The sequence below is a fragment of the Poecilia formosa genome, unplaced genomic scaffold (assembly GCF_000485575.1).
Source record: "Poecilia formosa unplaced genomic scaffold, Poecilia_formosa-5.1.2 Scaffold415, whole genome shotgun sequence".
In the NCBI taxonomy this organism is placed as follows: Eukaryota; Metazoa; Chordata; class Actinopteri; order Cyprinodontiformes; family Poeciliidae; genus Poecilia; species Poecilia formosa.
In genome coordinates this window covers 21,566-40,028 of record NW_006800354.1, presented here as the reverse complement: position 1 = coordinate 40,028, position 18,463 = coordinate 21,566, and the positions used below count along the sequence as shown (strand labels likewise).

Genomic DNA, 18,463 nt, shown 5'->3' with positions numbered 1-18,463 from the left:
TCAAAATGCAGAAGCAATATGAGAAAAAAGAAAATTCAGCAATTTTAAAGCTGTTTTCGAAATGCTTGTATGCTTGAAAAGTAACTTCTGATTGCTGAATAAATTATCTTTAATTAGTATTTAAAAAAAAAAAGATCTCCTTTTCAATCAGACTCAATAGAAACTTTCAAACACATTGAATATAATTGCCTGAAATGATGGCAGAGCTGACCAACACCCCTTTATATTAAAGTGCTACGCAGTTGTACATAGAGATAACTGAAACAAATTCACTTTATCTGATTTATATGCCAGTGTCATCGTGTGCCACTTCAGTTATTGTCTTGTTTATCTACTATCTAGTAATTATTAAGGTGTATAGAGGGGAGGCTCTTCATTGTAATACAAAACAAACCTCTGAAGGCAGCAGATGTAAAGAAACACATTCTGTCCACAGACTGCAGCACCGTGGTTCCTTATAATATGTGGATATTCTAAATGAGTTCTGGTGCATGCATAAACAAACCCTGACACTGTGGGAAGCCATGCAAACCAAAAGAGATTTCCCTAATAACCCCATCGCAGTAAATGAGATGAGGAGATAGAAGTAAACACAAACGTCACTTGAGAAACTAAACAACCTCATAAACCAATCTACCCGGCCACACAACTCTGAATATTTACTTCATGGTTACGATTCGGCGACTGGACAGACAGTGGATGTGATGCCACCAGACAGCAGACTGAGAGAAACGGGGGGAAAAATAGGGCAGGACTGGCACGAACGGCGGGGATGAAATGGAAGAAAATGGTCTGAGAGTGAGGTGGGGAATTATTAGTCATGATGACCCCATGACTTACATTTTCTCTACATGACTCACATGACGCCGTGTGTCCAAATGCAGCGAGAACAGCTGAGAAGGCACAACACAAGCACAAAACGTCTCTTTTTTTGTGTGTGTGGTTTTTTTTTCCTTCACAGAGTCGCTGACAGGCACAAGAAGGCAGAGCTTGAATGCACTAACCAAAATTGTAAATGTTTAAAATAAAGTACGCAACTGTTTTACAAATACAGTCAAATGTAGAATACAATATGACTCAACCTGAATGACTAAGGTTTAAAATGACTTCTTTAGGAGGAAAAAAACTTAGCCGGACACAAAAACTCATGTGAAACTAGGGAATTCCCACATTAACGATCCACGTGACGAGGGTGACGCGTTGCTTTTCTCTTTTCCAAACATTCATATGTTGCCTTTGTTGTAGAAATAACTTAGCACTCTGTTCCAGTCGAGCGTCACACCCATTCACACACCTGGAAGCTAAAACGATGTGGCACTGCTCCGCTTCGACGTTGGACTGAGATACTTCTCTAAACCAGTGACAATAAACAGTTTCAGTGGTTGCACCTGGAAATTTGATTTATTTTCTTTAAGAAAAATAAAAAGAAAAAAAAAGAAAAGAAAACATGCATGATTATTATTGTCATGTCGGTTGCGAACAAAATATCTGAAACCTAAATTCTGATGCAGTATGCTTCAGATTTGGATATAATATTATGGGTATAATATAGTATATCCATAATATAGATTCTATATGTGAGATTCTCCATTACACAGCTAATGTAATGGACATGGATACATAATGAAACTCACTGCTCTGATGGAGCAAACATGATAAATATTGTTAGATTTCTTTTTTTATTTTTATTGAAATAGGACCTATTAAAAAAATTTAATCTGAAGGCCTTTTACAAAGCAAATCAGTCTAATTCATAGTCATATAGAAGCCAGAATGGTCCAAACTTTTATTGGTTTTATGCCGATGAGATTCAGATTAGATGAAGATTATTTATACTACAGTACAATCAAATCCAGTTCATTTGAAAAAGAAACTTATCTAAGAAAGCCCAGACGATTGCATTGGGTTGATAACTGCAGCAATTGCGCAAGTTTGATTTCTGGTTTTCTCCCACCTTGGAGGAGGAAATGGTTCCAGGTAAAAATAAAACGGTGTTGCTGGGATATAGATCAATTAGTATTGACAGCCTCCGTGTTCTACACTCCTACATGCGAGTGCTTGGTTAAAAGTGGGTGTCGTGGCATTAAAGGGACAAAGAGTTTACAGCTGTCACCTCACTGCATAAGAAAGTATGGATTCATCTACCTGAATTTCCTCTGGCTGATGTTGTGTTTTAGTAGAAAAAGAAACACTTTGCAGACCTTCTTCAGGAGTGTGAATGTGATTCACTGAGGTGCTGGAATAACAGTGTGTGAATCTCTGGGCCCTGACAAGCTGCTGTACTTCATTCATCATATTTGTTGCATTAAGGTCCCAGAAATTGTGCTTTCTAATGTGTTTTGCTCACTTTTTTTGTCAGTGTGACTCAGTAAAACACAACTTTTCCACGTTTCTTTAGAGTGAAGGAAGTGACAATCACAACACAGTGAAGCTACGGTAGCCGCAGGGTTTCCGTAGCTTTTTTCTTCATGGTGTTTGGGAGGTGACAAAGTGACCTGTGTTTTCACAGAAGACAGCGCTGCCCCTCCCCAACCTATTACTACACGCTGTAGGTCACTTGCTTACAACAACTCAGACGTTTGACATTTCCAGTCGCAAAAGCCAAAGATGATATCAGAGTGGAAACAAAAGAAGCATCCCCCATCACTTATTAAGGTAATCGTGCTTTGAAAACTTAGATACAAGTGGCATCTCTATTAATTTGCCCACTACACACTTTACTGCCACAAAAAGCTGGACTACTTGACCAGCTGATGTCAGCTGGTTTTAAAGTCTGAAGAGAAAAGCGACAACAATATCGTCAGCAATATGCATTTTAGGATTACTGCTAAGTTTTGCAGCTGTTTATATAATTTTTTTTTTTTTACTAAAGTCTGTGTATCAAAATCAAGGCAGCCAAAAATAATTGCAAAAAATATTAGCGTAACTGCACCAATGAATATGTTGTAATTTCAGCAGTAGCAGGAATATTTCTCATGTTTTTTAAACACAAAAGCTATTCGATCATAGTGTAACAACAAGAAACTGTGCGACTCACTGACCCAAGCTAATATCTGACGAGAGCCTAAATGGATTCAGTTTACAAATTTACCCATCTGTCTCATCACAGCAGCTGCTGTTAGTGTCACTCTAACTAAATGACCAAAAAAAGGCAAGAAGGCACAGACCATGTTACACTTCAGTCATAAATGAACATGAAAGATGAGCTGCAGGAGGTGGTGGGTCGCACATGTGGCCCTTTCTCATCATATGAAAGTAAAAGCAAGCATTTGATAGAAAGCTGCTTTGGAGGACATATTCACATTTATATTGCTCACATAATCCCAGCTTGAAATGCATTTCATTTGTTGCAGATGATCAATGAATATACTAGTTTAGTGGAACCAACCTGGGAGAAGTCTCCATTCCCATTTTTAGGGAGGCTGGGAAAGTCCATGTCAGAGAATCCCGGGTACATGCTCATGTGCATATCAGGAATGTTGGTGGTAGTGCTGTTATTCAAGTGGTATTGCCTGTGGGTAAATAAAAAAAAGACATTTAGTTGGTTTAAAGTACATTGTATGGAAGCAGAACAATCTTTGCTGATGTTTTCATTTATTACAGGAAGTGATATCAGCTAAGTTTAAGCTCCTACTTGCTCTATAAAGCAGTGAAATATAAACCAAAATCAGGTTTTGGTAAATACACTTGGCAGAAAGGAGACAGGCAACAGATCAGCTTCAAAGAATCCCAAACACAGTTCACTGTCACAGAAACAAAACTTACATTTAAAAAGCAGTAAAGTGTTCAGTTTCAATCGTGTAGTTAAAAGGTGACTGGTTGTCAAACGAATGAATAGACAGCAAATTCAACAGACAAAGAGGCAAACAAATGAAACGTTGGCTATTTGCAAGCCAGACAGACAGGTTAGAGATGATAAGGACAACAGCCGAGAGACAGAGACAGATAGAGCTCCTACCCTTTATCACAACCCCCTTTTCCTGAACACCAAACATCTTCTGGAGCCTCAAGTTAACTTCTGCCACAAACGATCAGATCCTGTACCTCAAACATGGTATGTTTTCAGTTTCCTACTGAGTCAATAAGTCATAAGCCTATGGAGAAACCCGCAGAGCAACAGGGCTGCATGAGCACTCAAAGCAAAAGCAAAACTAAAGACGCGCAAAGGTGAAACTGTCCTGCTGTCCAATCAGCTGCCAGAGCTCAAACTAAAACAACTGGAGCTGAGCCAAAGCTATTCAAAGGATTAGGCTCCTGTGTCTTAAACTCCTGGTCAGAGGTCACAGTTACTGATTGATTTGGTTTCAAAACAAACTTAACCACCATGAGAGGACCACCTAACGCTGATATATGGAGATTTAATTAGACTGTAATGGATTTGTGAGTTGATGTAAAAAAATTATTTGCACTTGTCTGTACTTGAACCGTATAAATCGCACCTCTGTTCAAAATTAAAGCTATTAAAATAACCACGATTTTTACAGCTACACAAACAACAAATTCTTTGCCAGCACAGGGAAAAATCACTAACACAGGTGTTAATCACTGATGAATAATCTATTTAAAGAGAGCAAAGGGGGAAACGCAGTGCGATTGGTAGAAATCTTCCAGACTGGAAATCCCCTTTGTGGTTTTTCTCTCCCTAGCAGAGCAATGACAGTATGATTATTACAACAGACGTCTCGGCAGACCTGGTATCAGCAGTTTTCATCAACAGGGCTGGTTAGGGACTCACAGGCACAGCAATGGACTGACCTCTCTGTGTCCCACAAGTTGTCTCCCCTCGGTTTTTAAAACCCAAAATGTATTGCCTCAAATCCCATCATTCAGCAATGATGTCTCGCTTGAGCCAAAGTAGTTAGCGGTTTATTTTCTGGCGGTGCGCGATCTCCAAAACTTGGCACGAGCATCACATCACTTTAAAAAGCAATTGTGCACTGAAACGTCTCTATATACTTTTTTATCTTCATAGCTGTCATGTAGCAAAATGAACTGCTGTGATTTCTTGGAACATTAATTGGAAAGTTAACAAAGCCAAACAGGTTTGCAGTAGAAATGACTGGGAATACCGGATAAAAATGAAACATAAACACCAGGAAGTTTAATTTATCATTCCAGTGAACGCTAAGAGATTTAAAAAGAGCAAGTTTTGGAAGGTGACAGCAGGAATGTCTTCCTTTGTGGACAAATTTCATCCCAACGATTATCCACAGCTAAACACTACTTCCATAGAAATTATGATTATATCAAGTTGTAGCTTTTGCGTGACACACCGCTGCAGGAGCACACCCACACAAACACACACATGCACACACAGAAACCTGCTAAGGTTCCTTGGAAGAACACTTCCTTATAGCCAACACAAACATGAAGACGAAGCTCTAGTCTAGTCCTAGGAACTGAATGCACTGCGCGACCTTTTGTTTTTAGCTGTGCAAAGCATGCGAGCAGGAAGTATTATTCTTGAATAATGCACAGCAAAGCGTTTAAACCAAATGTAGGAGTTGTCACCAAGTTTCAACTTGTCCCATTATCACCACTGTGGATCAAAACTTCTGCTTTGTAATGTGAGGCGTTTTGCAGTCTGACCTATTTTTTCACAGTTGACTCCATGATTTCATCAATAAATGCAGCATGCACAAAATATGATTGAACCCAGTCATTGAGTACTGTGTTGCAATATAGCTGCTTTTTTTCCCACATTTTTATCACTATTTTTGTCTCATTGCATAGAATACCATGAAATATCATGATAAAACTTTAAAGTCCTTCGTAATAATAAATTGTGTCATTTATTTTTTTGTCATAATAATAATTCTTAAAATTAAAATACATATAATAGTTTTAAAATTACATCATAGTTTCAAATTCTTAGATACTCTTTTTTTTAATCAAAATTTTACTTATGCTACTATTCATTTAAGCTGTTTGGGAGAATCCAGATGATATCATAGCTTTATCTGTAATGATTAATTGGCTTTTGATATATATTATGACAACACCTACACACACTGCTCCTTTGTGTTGCATCATAGGAAAATTAACAACAGATTAGCCGAGATAACGAGAATTTGACCGCCACCAGTCGGGTTCATCCTCAATTCTAGATGTCTGAAGGCGCTGCTGTGTCCCAGAGATTAGCATGTTTTGGTGTGAAATGTGCAAATAAAGCCCAAACAAAAAGCAAAACACCATGTGAAGATGTTGGGCGAAGCTGGAACGAAAGTGAAGTGTTAACACATCAGTCCTGTAGCAAAAAGGGCTGGAAGGCAGCTCAGAGAGCAAGGAGCCTTTGCTCAGAGAACAACATAAAAATAGAGATTATGGTTTGCAAATGTACTCAGGAGTGTCCTATTGTTACTAAAAATGACTTTGAAAAAAAGGTCATAAATAATTCATAAACTGAATAAAATGCTACTTAATAAAATGGAGTTAATCTGCTTAATTTGTGACACATTTTCTTGATTCTGACTGACCTAGTAAAACAGGAAATATTTAGCTTATAGTTAATGTCAGGAAAAAAACGGTTACATGTCTCTTTGTAAAACACATGTACATCTGGTTTCAACTGAACAAAAGAGACATAATTTATTTCCTCTTAGTGCTACAGAGAATCTGAAAAGGCTCATGTGAGCGAGGTGGACTACAAACCAAATACTGAGGAAATGTAAGCAAGCTTATGATTTTGAAGACATCAATAAAGAAATCTCTGATCCCATTAATGTGACTTTATTGGGAGAAATGTCACATTAATGTGTCGACATTTCATTTCAGATAAGGAAGAAAAAAATGTGTGTCTTCTTATTCTTCTTATCAACTGTATCAGTAGTATTTTCACAGCTAAATATAGGAAATTAACCTAGAATTAGCCTAGAATGAAAAGTTCTGACATTTTATTTTACACATGATGTGTTATGTGACTATGTAAACAGTGCATCGGTCTTTTAAAAAGGTAGTGTTTGATCACATACAGTACGCACAGAGGTTTCTGTGGTCTGTAGAAGTCTGGTGCTGGTTCCACAAAACACAGCAGCAGATCTGCTGCAGCTTCATGTTGCACAGCAAGTTTTAACACTTTCCAGCAACAAAGCAACAACTACGGTAAAGTAGCATGATCTGCTTGACTAGCAATTTGAATGCTAACACACAAATTAAGAGGATTAATTATGAAGAGGCCAATATGGTTAGTTGTCTTTATGGTTCTTGTAGTCATTCATAGGAACAGTATGTGCTCTGCAGATGTGAGTGGGCACTGTAAGTCAACAATTCGAGCAAACATAACACTTCCCATGCATGTTTTCTCCTCACTGGTGTCATGTGATCATCTCACTCCTCTGCACGTTCTCAACAACAGTCTGAGCAGGCAAGATTGCACTTTTGAGCCCAATCAATTTTACTTTGGACAAGAGAGTGCAAAGTTACCTAGGCATCAGGCTGCACGGGGGACTTACAAGGTCGTGAGAATCAGAAAAAACAGAAGTGAACACAATAAAAGGTAGTCATACAAAAACTACTGCTTTAAGTGCTCTGTCCTGTTTCGTAAAAAACTGGCCTAAGTGTTCCAGGAAATCTCTGAAAACAACATTTTTACAAACGCAAAACCATTGAAGATAATGCAAATTTTAGGCTTTTTTTTTTTTTAAAGGTTACCTAACTTTAATTGCGCTCGATGAGGTCTAACTAGCCCGATTCTAAAGAAACTGATAATCAATCTCATCATTTTTCTCTGAGCCAGACCCTTTTTTTTTGTATCCCTTCTGTACATAGTAAGATAGAAAGTGAGATACGGTCCTGTACAATGAGCTTGACATCATAAAGCTCCACTTTGAGTGAACTTGAAAACCACACGCAGCGCCTTCACGTCACCAGATGTTATAACTTTCAAAGAAACACAGCGCACGTCGCAGTACTAAAACGAAACATCTTGATGTGGAGAAAAAAATCATCATTCATAGTAAAAAGAAAAAAAAAAAAGTAAAGGGCCCGTTTCCAAAGAATTAAAAGTAATTTTTAAAAAAAAAATGACGCAAGTGGAACAAAATGTTATTTATTACGATAATCAGCTTCTGGACAGTAAATTACAACACAGACAAACATCAGTTATAAATTAAATATATCAAGTCTTTTTAACGCAAAAAAAAAAAAAATCAAACCTGCATTTTGCCACATAAACCACGTTCTTTAATACAGAGACTTAAACTGGCCAAAACATTCACCTGTGCAAAAGCAGCGCCGCTTCTGTGCTGTGTTTTCTTGTCGGGTTCACAGGAAACAGAAACACAACAACTGACTGATAAACACTGTGTTTAAAATGACACGTCGTATTTAGTGGCAAGATCACACAAGCTGCTCTAACTTGCAGGAAGTCTAACACTCAACCCCCTACCCCAAATGCAGGCTGACGTCAAGCCGCCCACAGACGGAAATAAAAGAGGTCTCACAGATTAGACCAATCTGGAGTGAAGTGAGCTGGTGGTGTGGGGGACTGCATTAGGCCACACCAAGTGGGCGCGTTTGTGAAATTTAAGCCGAGAGATTTTGAAGCCGTTTTCTTTTAAAAGCTGAAACATTTCCTTTCTGTTTCCTAACGGTCAAATTTTACTGCTGTGTAATGTCAAACTTTATTTCACTTGCAATGTTTTTTATTTTTTTTTATTTTTATTTTTTTTATGTCAAAAGTGGAATTTGAGTCGTGTGAAAGCGCTGTGAAGCAGAGTTGAGATTTTCGATGGACTTACTGGTTTCCAGATTGCATAGGGCAGTATCCAGGCTGCTGAGGAAAGGCTCCCCAGGTACCAGAGGAGTTAAATATTGAACTCTGAAACAAAGAGAGTAAAGGCACAGTTAAAATAACATCCCTTTTTTTTTTTTGGACTTGATGAACACACTCAGTTATGACAGTTAGAGCTGACGTAAAACATCCTTTAACTGAGCGATGCCTGTCATCTTCTAATATGGTTGTGTTTTTTTACCAAAAAATTATGACCAAGCAGTTACAACACCGTTCTTTTTTGTTCAATATTTCCTCTGTATGACTCAGCGAGTTCAACAGAATTTTACAGAAGCAATCATCCCGATGTGGTTTCAATTTACTGAGTGGATATTTTGAGAAATTCTCAGGAATTTCAGAGAATAAAGCAGACATGGTAGGATTCCTCCCCCCCCTCCCCCCGAGTTAAACATTTTAGGGAATATTTTTTTGGTCGAGGGAAGTTTAAATTAACTTTGACTTTGGCTTTAAAAATATTCTTTTTAATTATACTTAAACCAAATATCCACTTTGTATCCAAGCCAAGTTATGAAGAAATATGGAGCAAATACCTTAAAGGCTGCTGGCATAGTCAAATCAAATTATATAATAATTATATCTCATAATACTCTGCAAAGGGAAGGAAACCCCCTCAGTCTCATCTCTGCAAAACTTCCACCAGAGGATTGCTTCCTTTTTCTATTGATTTCAGGTCTCCAGTCTACATTGACTTCTTAGGAGCGCTGGCACAAATGATAGGCACGCCTGACAGTTTTTGACCGCACTGCATTTGACATAGCAGTTTCACAGGTTCACATTAAACAAAAGAACAAAAGTCACTGTCAATAACGGCTTGTGAAAGATCACTTAACAATCCAGTAAACATAACACTCTCAAGCAGAATTGTACCGGACAAGTAAGCCACTGAAAAGTGTTTGAAGTGCTTCTGTGCATTAAAATTTAAACAATCTGTACTGCGTAAAGAGCTAAAACCTTCGAAGTGTCAGGGGGAGTTAGTAATTATACAAAGTGTTTGTCAACTAAAGAATAAGAATAAGCTCAATCTGATAGAGAAGCTGTGCAGGCAGATGCAGATGACGAGGTGGATTTCCAGTCTGAATGAGTCTGTGCTCTTCACTGAAGAAAAATATCAAAATACCAGCAAAACATGCAAAGAGTTGGTCAGTAGCTAAAAGTGAGTTTGAATGTTGTATAAAGATTTTCTACACGCCTTTTTAAAAACATGCAATAAAAACTGTTTTTTTTACTATGTTATATTCTGAGCCATGCCCGTCTCGTTTTCTGTCTACTTCTTGTTCGAATTACTTTAAATCTGCCGAATTCTGAATCATGTTGGGCGTAACTTTATTCAGTTTTCATTTTTGCTACATTTTAGAATGTGATTTATATTATCCATTTTTGCTGTCTATCTCCGTGCAAATAAAATTTTCACAGGAATATGAAACATTCCAGCTGTTTTTCAGTGATTTACATAGGAAGGTGGGTTTTTGTTTCTAGTAATTAATTAAAGATTTTATGGTCAAAGTTTTTAGGCAGACTTGGAATTTATTCTCTTGCTAGGAAAGGTGTGAAGTCTAAACATATGAACCACAAAGTGTGTCATAATCATACATGTCAAACATGAACTACTTTGTCTCTGTTGGCAAATATAAATCAAAGCAAACAAAGATCACATGAGATCACATGTGAGGTTCTTCAAGGCTTCGTTCTTTGATCTTCTTTATTCAGCATGTGCATGCTCCCCCTAGCCTAGCTTACTGAGCACTGCAACATTTTACTTTTACTATATTTACACTGATGACATGCGACTTTACATGTATGTGTCAACAACTGACCACAGCCCCTCACAGAGTAGATGCATCAATGAGTGGATGGGACACAGGCGTAAGTAAGTCAGTCAGGACAGAAGTCAACGTTTTAACTTCTGAAAAGGCAGATTTAGAAATCAATATTTAAGTAGACTTAAAAAGAACAGACTAATGAATTCTTGTTAAAACAAGATCAGAACAAACTTTCCTCTTCAGGAGGTTACATTGACGTAAAGATTATTTTACGTGTTACAACAACACAAAAAAAAATCAGATACATTAAATTTCCGGCTCCTACATATCAGCACTGAAAGTCTTGCTGTTTATGTCAGCTTTCAAATATAGGCAGATGCTTATTTTATAATCTATTTTTTTAAATTTGAATTTAGTTTATCGTGATGTACTATCTTTATATTTTGTTGTTATATTTTTTTTTTTTTAATGCTGTGTTTTCTTCTCTTAGTTCTTTTGGATGCATCTTAAAATTGATCACTGCATGAAAACATGCCTGCAGATGAAGCAAGATGTTTACTTACACTCTATCAAAAGAACAAAAACTTTTTTTGTTCCAATAATTAGGTCTAAAATTGCCTTGTTTTATGACAGAACTACCAAAATTATTTCTATTGCAAAACGCCCCCATATAATTGAACAAGGATTAAAAAAAAAAATTAATTAAAAATAAAAAAACTTTCTACAAATTCAGAAGCTTACTTACACCTCCTTGCTTTTTGGAAACAATGTCTTTTAAACAGTTTTAAAGTGTATTTCTTGGTATAAAATTTTTAGGTGCTTCCACAAGTTTCTCACAACAGTTTGCTGGAATTTTGGCCCATTACTTCAACAGAACCAGTGTAACTGAGTCAGGTTTGTACCCAACCACGCACCTTTTCTCTTCTGCCTAGAATTTTTTTCTTTGTGAGACTGGCATTGGGGGTTCATGAGGGACACTCCAAGCATTGACTTGTTGTTTTTAGGCCCCTTTCTGAGAAATTTGTTGGTTTGTTTATGGTCATTGTGCACTTAAATACATTTACACCCAAGGTTGAAACTTTCTGATGTCTTGAGATGTCAAAATTTATATCTATATATGGGATATATATGGGACTTTTATGTTGCTATTTATTTTGAGAAGTCCACCAGACCCTCTTGCAGCAAGATACCTAGAAATGATGGTGCCACTCCTGCACTTCAAAGTTCGGATGGTATTTTCAGCATTACAAGTTTCTTCTATTTTTCTATTATTGTCTGTTTTTTTGTTTTATATTGCTTTTGGAATATTGTCATCTTGTTAGCTCTGAGATCTCCTTAATACTTGTTTCAACAGATTAAAGCAGCACCTTCAACCTTTCAGACATTGTACCCATCAGTGAACCAGACTTGTGGGAATCCACTATCCTTCATCAAATATCTTGCCTGATTTTAACTTTTGTTGGGTTTTTTTTTATCACAGAAGGAAGTACAATATTTGATGAGTTGCCAGCTGTTCTTTAAATTAGCTCAAACTTTAATCTCTTAGAAGCCAATTCAAGAAGGCGTTATTTGGGGTTTCCTAAATTATTTAAAAGAACATCGATGTTGGTTTATAAATTGCAAGTAAACTTCAGAATTTCAAGGAAATAAAATAAATATTCAGACTAAGATAGAAACTGTGTCTTACTATATAATGCATGTAAATTATTTTTTGCAACCTCCTCTCAGATGTCTGAACCGACGCCTGCTTGTGCATTTTAGCAGTTACTTAAAGGAAACAGTTAATTTTAACCAAAACACTCGACATGAATGCGATTCCTGCGTTTCTCATTCTGAATTTCAACAACTCGAGTCTCAACAGCTTTAATGCAGACAAATGACTTGCCTCCATGTTTGAGGCGCCCACTGAGAACATGCTGCTGTTCAGCTGAGGGCCTTCTGGATGCAGGTAGTTCTCCCCGTCCATGGCCAGCACTGAGGTAAGGGTGGACATCAGACCAGAGCTTCACACATGACGACCAGCAGACTTAGACGATGCACCCCTCTACCGCCACCCACGAGCTGGCTGTGTCTGAGTCAGCACTTCAACAAGGACAAGTGCTCTCCATGACCTGGGAGGGGAGAGGGCAGGGGTTTCATGGGAGGGAGAAGAAAAGGAGAATGTGATGTTAGTAAATTATTTATGTTGCACAAGATCAACATGATATTTAACAGAAGCAAATTTAATACAAGTTCTTGAGTAATTTTTGAAATTTCCTTTCTTTCATAGTGAGAAACCAAAACAACGAAGGTAATCATGACTAAAAGAGTGTCTAGTCTCACTTCTTTGAAAAAGTTCTCGACACAACAGAGGAGTTATTTTTTCCCCATAATTGTCTAAAATAGAAAATATATCAAGCATGACATAAATTTGTTAAGCTGCGCGTTTGCTCTCAGAAAAACAAAGACGTTAATTTTCATGTTTATGCTCGGATCGAGTTCCAATATAACATCTAAAAAAAGTTTACCCATATTAAATTTAAGAAGATTTTTTTTTTTTTTTAAAAAAGCCTCCATTTTAAGCGTAATTCCAGCTGTGTTTGATCTCATACATTAAACAAAGTTCAAAGTTTTACTAATTGATTGACATCCTTCGTTATCTGACTGTACGAAATGTTTTAAGTTCATTAGAGAATCAATACAAACCACAACAAAATGCGCTTTGAAATGTTCTATACGTTTACAAGCAGCAAGCAGGAACAGTGTGCGGTTGGAAAAATGTGCATGTGCAGGATTGTTTCCATATGAAACCACCAAATACTTGTCGGCTTTACAATCCAGAGTGTGTATGCGTCGAGCATAAAGACAGGTCGGACCGGCTAGACTAGAGTAATGACACTCAAGAAGATTTCCTGCAATGCCATCAAACTTACAACTTTAATACTGTCGTCTTGTTCCCCGCTTACAAAGACACATCATCTCCTAAGCCTTCCCACTGTTTGACTCCATTCATTTTGGTGAGATTAACAATTAAAAATCCATTAACATAAAACAAAATTAGTCTACAACATAATTTTTGATGCTGGACCACTTAAGACTACATTTCGACTCTGATGATGCTCTGGGTTAACCTAATGCAAATTTATATTTCTCTTCTCTGTGCCTTTGGTTCACTGGGAACGATTTATTTTTTTATTGTGAGTTTAGAGAAACTATCTATGTGCTTCAAGTCGAACAATAAACTCAGCTTGAGTTTCTGCTTCCCTTAGTTGCAGGATTTATGAAATCAACTAAAACACTTTGGATTTCGAAATGCATCTCTCCCTTGGACATAGTTGAGTTTCTCTTCTCTGTTATAAAGGCATTGTGTAAAATGCTGATCCAACATAAAATATGGAAGAAAAACAAACAGACAAAAAAAGAAAGTGCTGTGCTGCAACTGTTAAATGCTTGATAAATGCCAGTCTTCCTGTAATTTTCACAAGAAACTCTCTGTTTTTTTCCCCCTCGCTATTTCACACCATCCTTACTTCGGTCCTTCCCCCAGTTTGCTCCCAGTCTGGAACACATGCCAGACATGTTCACTATGAACAATGAGGTAATAAATACTAATAGAGTTCATGTGGGTCTAACTAAGAGCTGCTTTGTGTGTCCAAGTGGGGGTGCATGAAATAGACCTGACCCAACATATTCCCCACTCACAATGCCAAGAGACACAAGGGGGAAGCCATTTTCCCTGCAGGCTGCCAGCGTGAAGCAAACGTGAAGAAGCAAAGAATGGGCTGATTTCTAAGACAAAGGGCCTGAAAACAAAACTGGTACAATCCAGAAATAAAAGGTTAATTTGGAAAAATTAGCCATCCTGTGAAAAGTGAGTTTAAGAAGGCTCTATAAAGTGTAGTAGTACAAAGTTGTGATGGCTGAGACCGCCAACGTTTCCATCGTTAGCCCAAGGAGGCAGACTTCACCACCCTCGGAGCATCAAAAGGTGACACTGCATCTTGTTAAACTTTATTAGAAGCACAAATTCTTTCCAATACTTTGATCCACAACCACCGACGAGAATGCCACCAGGATGATGCTGGTGACTATCTCAGTGACAGAAAATTGTGTCCCCTTGCTGTTCTCAGTTCCCAACACCCACCCCCGATAATCGGTACGGCTTCTCAGGATAATCGATACTGATTACGGCGAGAGCTCTCCCAGATAAAACCCCCCCTTCCTGTAACGGTTCTCATTACGGGAAAACAAGCAAACCCCCCTCTCCCCTACTACTCCGAACTCCGGCAGTGGAGGGAGACAGAGGTGATGAGGCAAGCTGTTACTGGGACAAAAACGAGTTATCGTCTATGTGAAAGAGAGAGAGAGTTTAGTTTAGTTTATACAAAGAAAAAAGGAAACGAGGATTCTCCGATGCCAAAGGAGAGGCTTGTAAATTGTGTACATTTTGTAAGTGATTGTAAAAGGTTCAAAATCATACCCCAATTTCCAGAAAATCTCCATAAAACCTCTGTAAACAGGTACAACCAGTTTGAACTCATTTTAATTAAGAGTATTCTGGATTGTAGTTTCTTCAGTTTGCTCATACCATCAACGGTTACCTTTCTTTTTTTTTTTGTCCTACCTTCTCAAGTGTTTCAGCCTCTCTCTCTCCCTGGGTGGTCTTATTCAGCAATGCGGTGAAACCAGATTAGTCAACTTCACGTGTGTTTTTAGCAGAATCTAAAAAAAAAAAAAAAAAAAAAACTGAGGCAACTATAAACACCTTCAATGGGTTGAAAATTTGAAAGAAGGAAAATGAAGTATTATTTCAAAAAACCTCTGCGGACTACCTGCTTTGGTTTAGGTCTGCATGAGTCAAGGAGGGTTAACAAGCTGCCCCCTCCGCCTGTCGTCACAAAACCACGTTACGTGTGTGTTTGTGTCTCAGTTAAGAGCATCCAACATGTGCTTGCAATAGGTGGCAGGTAGATAAAAGTCAGTGTGTGGCAAGAAATGACTTCCTGATGTGCGCTGGTGGCCTTTCCTATCCTGCCAGAGCACATGGAGATCACCCTGGGAAGTGTGACTTCCTTAAGCTGCTAAGTCACAATTAATGCTCACGAGGATGACAATCGCCCTGCTTGGCGCGTGTGTGCATGCCAACAAGCGTTTGCACAGTCACATGTGCCTTCAAAATTGTGCCATACATACGGCTGTTTGGCCCCAATTTATACTTTTTTTTTTTTTTAGTTTATTTAGTGTGACGACTTTATTAAAATGTGGGGACAAGCAACATGCAAAAGAAAATTTAGAAATTAGTTAAGAAAGAACCACAAGTAGCTTTTTTTGTCTCTTTAAAATTATATTAATAAACACCTATTCTTATTAGTAAATAAATGTGTCAATGATACGTGTGTTGAAGCAAATCGACATGCATAGCGATGTCAAATAAAAATGATCATTTTGAAAATCAGTTTTATTTTGATAATTGATAATTGAAGATGTCACAGTCCATTCACAAATATCAGACTTGAAGCCCCTGATGAATCTCAGCTTCTCCTACAGTTTGTTGTATTTCATACTTTCATTGCTGTATTATATTGTGTATTGTCTACAAGCATGCCAGACAAACCAACAAAGGGAATAACTTTTTGCTTGCCCTGTTTTCATTTTGCACAGATAGAAATACTCTCTGATGAAGCGTTTTTGTCTTCATTTAAATAGAACCTACTGTCGGCCTGCACAAATTAGGCCAAACAATCTCAAAGAGCAAAACACTTAATCCTGATCTAAAGAATTTCAAAACGAGATGAGAGAGTTACCGACAGGTATCAGTCTGGAAATGGTGAAAGGGATAAAAAAAAAAAAAAAAAAAAGACATTTGTACGTCAGGGCAGTTATCCACAAATGGAGGAAACAAGGAATAGCGACCTGTCCACCAAAATAATCACAACTATTTTGCAAGGATTCATCCAGAAGCTCTCAAAAACTTAGACCACACCCAAAGCACTGTAGACATCTGTTGCCTCAGTTAAGATCATGACTTAACAAGTCATGATCTTAAAACTGGTCATAAAACATACATAAACAAAACATAAAAACTGGTCTAGGTCCAAGGCAGATTATCATGGTTTGAGCCACTGCTCACCAGAAAGAATCCAAAACATTCTTCTTCCTCCTCACATTTAAGTCTTAATGATCCTCCGGACCTTTGGGAAAACACTTTGTCGACAGTCGAGAGCAAAAGGAACTTTGTAGAAGGTGTGTTTCACCGCATCCTGTTTATAACTAACAGAATCTCACACAAAAAAACATCTTATTGACTCTCAAACGTCGTGTGATTATCTGAGGCTGCTTCTCTGCCTCAAGACTGGGACAGTTTGCCATAACAAGTTAGAACCCTGAATCCTCCTCTCTACAGGAAATCCTGAATTAGAAAGTGTGGCCATCAAATCTGTGACCTTAAACTCAAGTGAACCGGGGTTATGAAGCAGAACAACGATCTGAAGAACATCAACAAGCTCATCTTTTCATTCTTTAGAAACAAACAACAAATAAATTGAGACTTTGGAGTGGTCTTACATTCAATTGAGAAGCACAAAAGCACATTTCTGTATTTAAATAAAGGACCATGGTCACATCAATCCATTTATAAGCTGTCCTTTGTTATTATTGTTTGTTGAAAAGTACCCCAGTCATGCATACTTATATCGAGCAGAACATATGGCTTATTAAGGGATCAAGTATCTAGGTCATTTACACTTAGAGCTGGTACACTGTGTCTGATTAAATCAAAGAGTCTGATGAAGCGGAGAAAAAATGATCTTCATTGAAACATGAGTCTTGCAGCTTTGAGCATATTATACAAGCATTAAACTTGTAAGAAAAAAAAATGAGTTGAAGAAGATGGAGGGACAGTGAGATTAACTATAATTATACACAAAATAATGAGACACAAAGCCAAGAATTCATACATATGAATGCCTTGTTCACAGAGCACCAACGTTTGCCTGACAGAAAGAAATGAGTCGAGTGACAGAAACACAGTTAGCATTTGTTCTTCGCTCTCTGTCACTTTGACTGCCATTTTGCCTTCCTGGTCACCTTGTGTTTCTTTGAGCTTAAAAATGCAATATGCAACTTTTATAAAAAATATGTCTTTTACATATTTGTTAAAACTATCGCCATGCTGTGACAGTGTAATATAAAACATATGATCTGTTGTGAACAGCTTTATTGCAGTAAAGAACAAGCATGGTGAGGAGAATGGGAGGCGAGCGGCACACACATGGCATGATTGGCAGCGCTAAGACCCGCCTCCTGGGTCTGATTGGTTGTTTGTAGTTAGCACTGGGAGAAGGCAGAGGAGCTCGATTTTTTTCGCAGACCACCTGTCTCATACTATACTGTCTCGATATAATGAGTTTCAACAACTATTTAAAAACAATATTTTTTCTAAAAGTTGCACTGTAGCTTTAATGTGGTTGATCCGATTGCTTTCAGCCACCGTTTTGTTACTTTCTGCAATATTTCCAGGGCAAAGCTCAGAGGTCCGTGGGGTAACATGGCCCTGTAGAGCTGCTTCGTAATCCAACCATGAAATGAACACAGCTACACTTTTGACACACTTACGTCTGCTGCATTGGCGTCAGCATACATATTTTTCTCATGTGACATACAAGCCCTCTAGCATTTTCTGTCCAGCTGGATCTGTCTTTTCTACTAACAACCCAACTTACTACAGTCCTTCGGTCCACTGAGCAACACTGAATCATCACCAGCCTGAGTTCATCTGCATCAGAAGCGAACAAGTCTGAAATGATGGCGGGGCCAGCTGCTTTAACATCGGAGCAGCAAAGGGGCCGTTAGTTGGTTATAATTGCTGTGACCGGCTGGATTCATTATCTGCAGCGATGAAATATTCATAAAAGGAACGAGTTACTTCCTAGGG

The 18,463-nt window shown here is 38.0% G+C and overlaps 1 protein-coding gene across 4 annotated transcripts in view; it reads right to left on the bottom strand.

Annotated features, from left to right (window-relative positions):
* Positions 1–18,463, bottom strand: part of sbno2b (strawberry notch homolog 2b) — a 68,536-nt gene that overhangs the window by 40,952 nt on the left and 9,121 nt on the right. For 2 of the 4 annotated variants that reach the window (XM_007576729.2, XM_007576727.2), the window contains exons 2-4: positions 12,437–12,662; positions 8,739–8,818; positions 3,389–3,512 (exon numbers count right to left, since the gene is read on the bottom strand). In XM_007576729.2, coding sequence (XP_007576791.1) covers positions 3,389–3,512; positions 8,739–8,818; positions 12,437–12,544 — 312 coding nt within the window. In that variant the 5' untranslated portion in view covers positions 12,545–12,662. Of the gene's footprint in view, positions 1–3,388; positions 3,513–8,738; positions 8,819–12,436; positions 12,663–15,154; positions 15,253–18,463 lie in introns of those variants that run through there. The other 2 variants (XM_007576728.2, XM_016663344.1) reach the window with 2 other exon arrangements.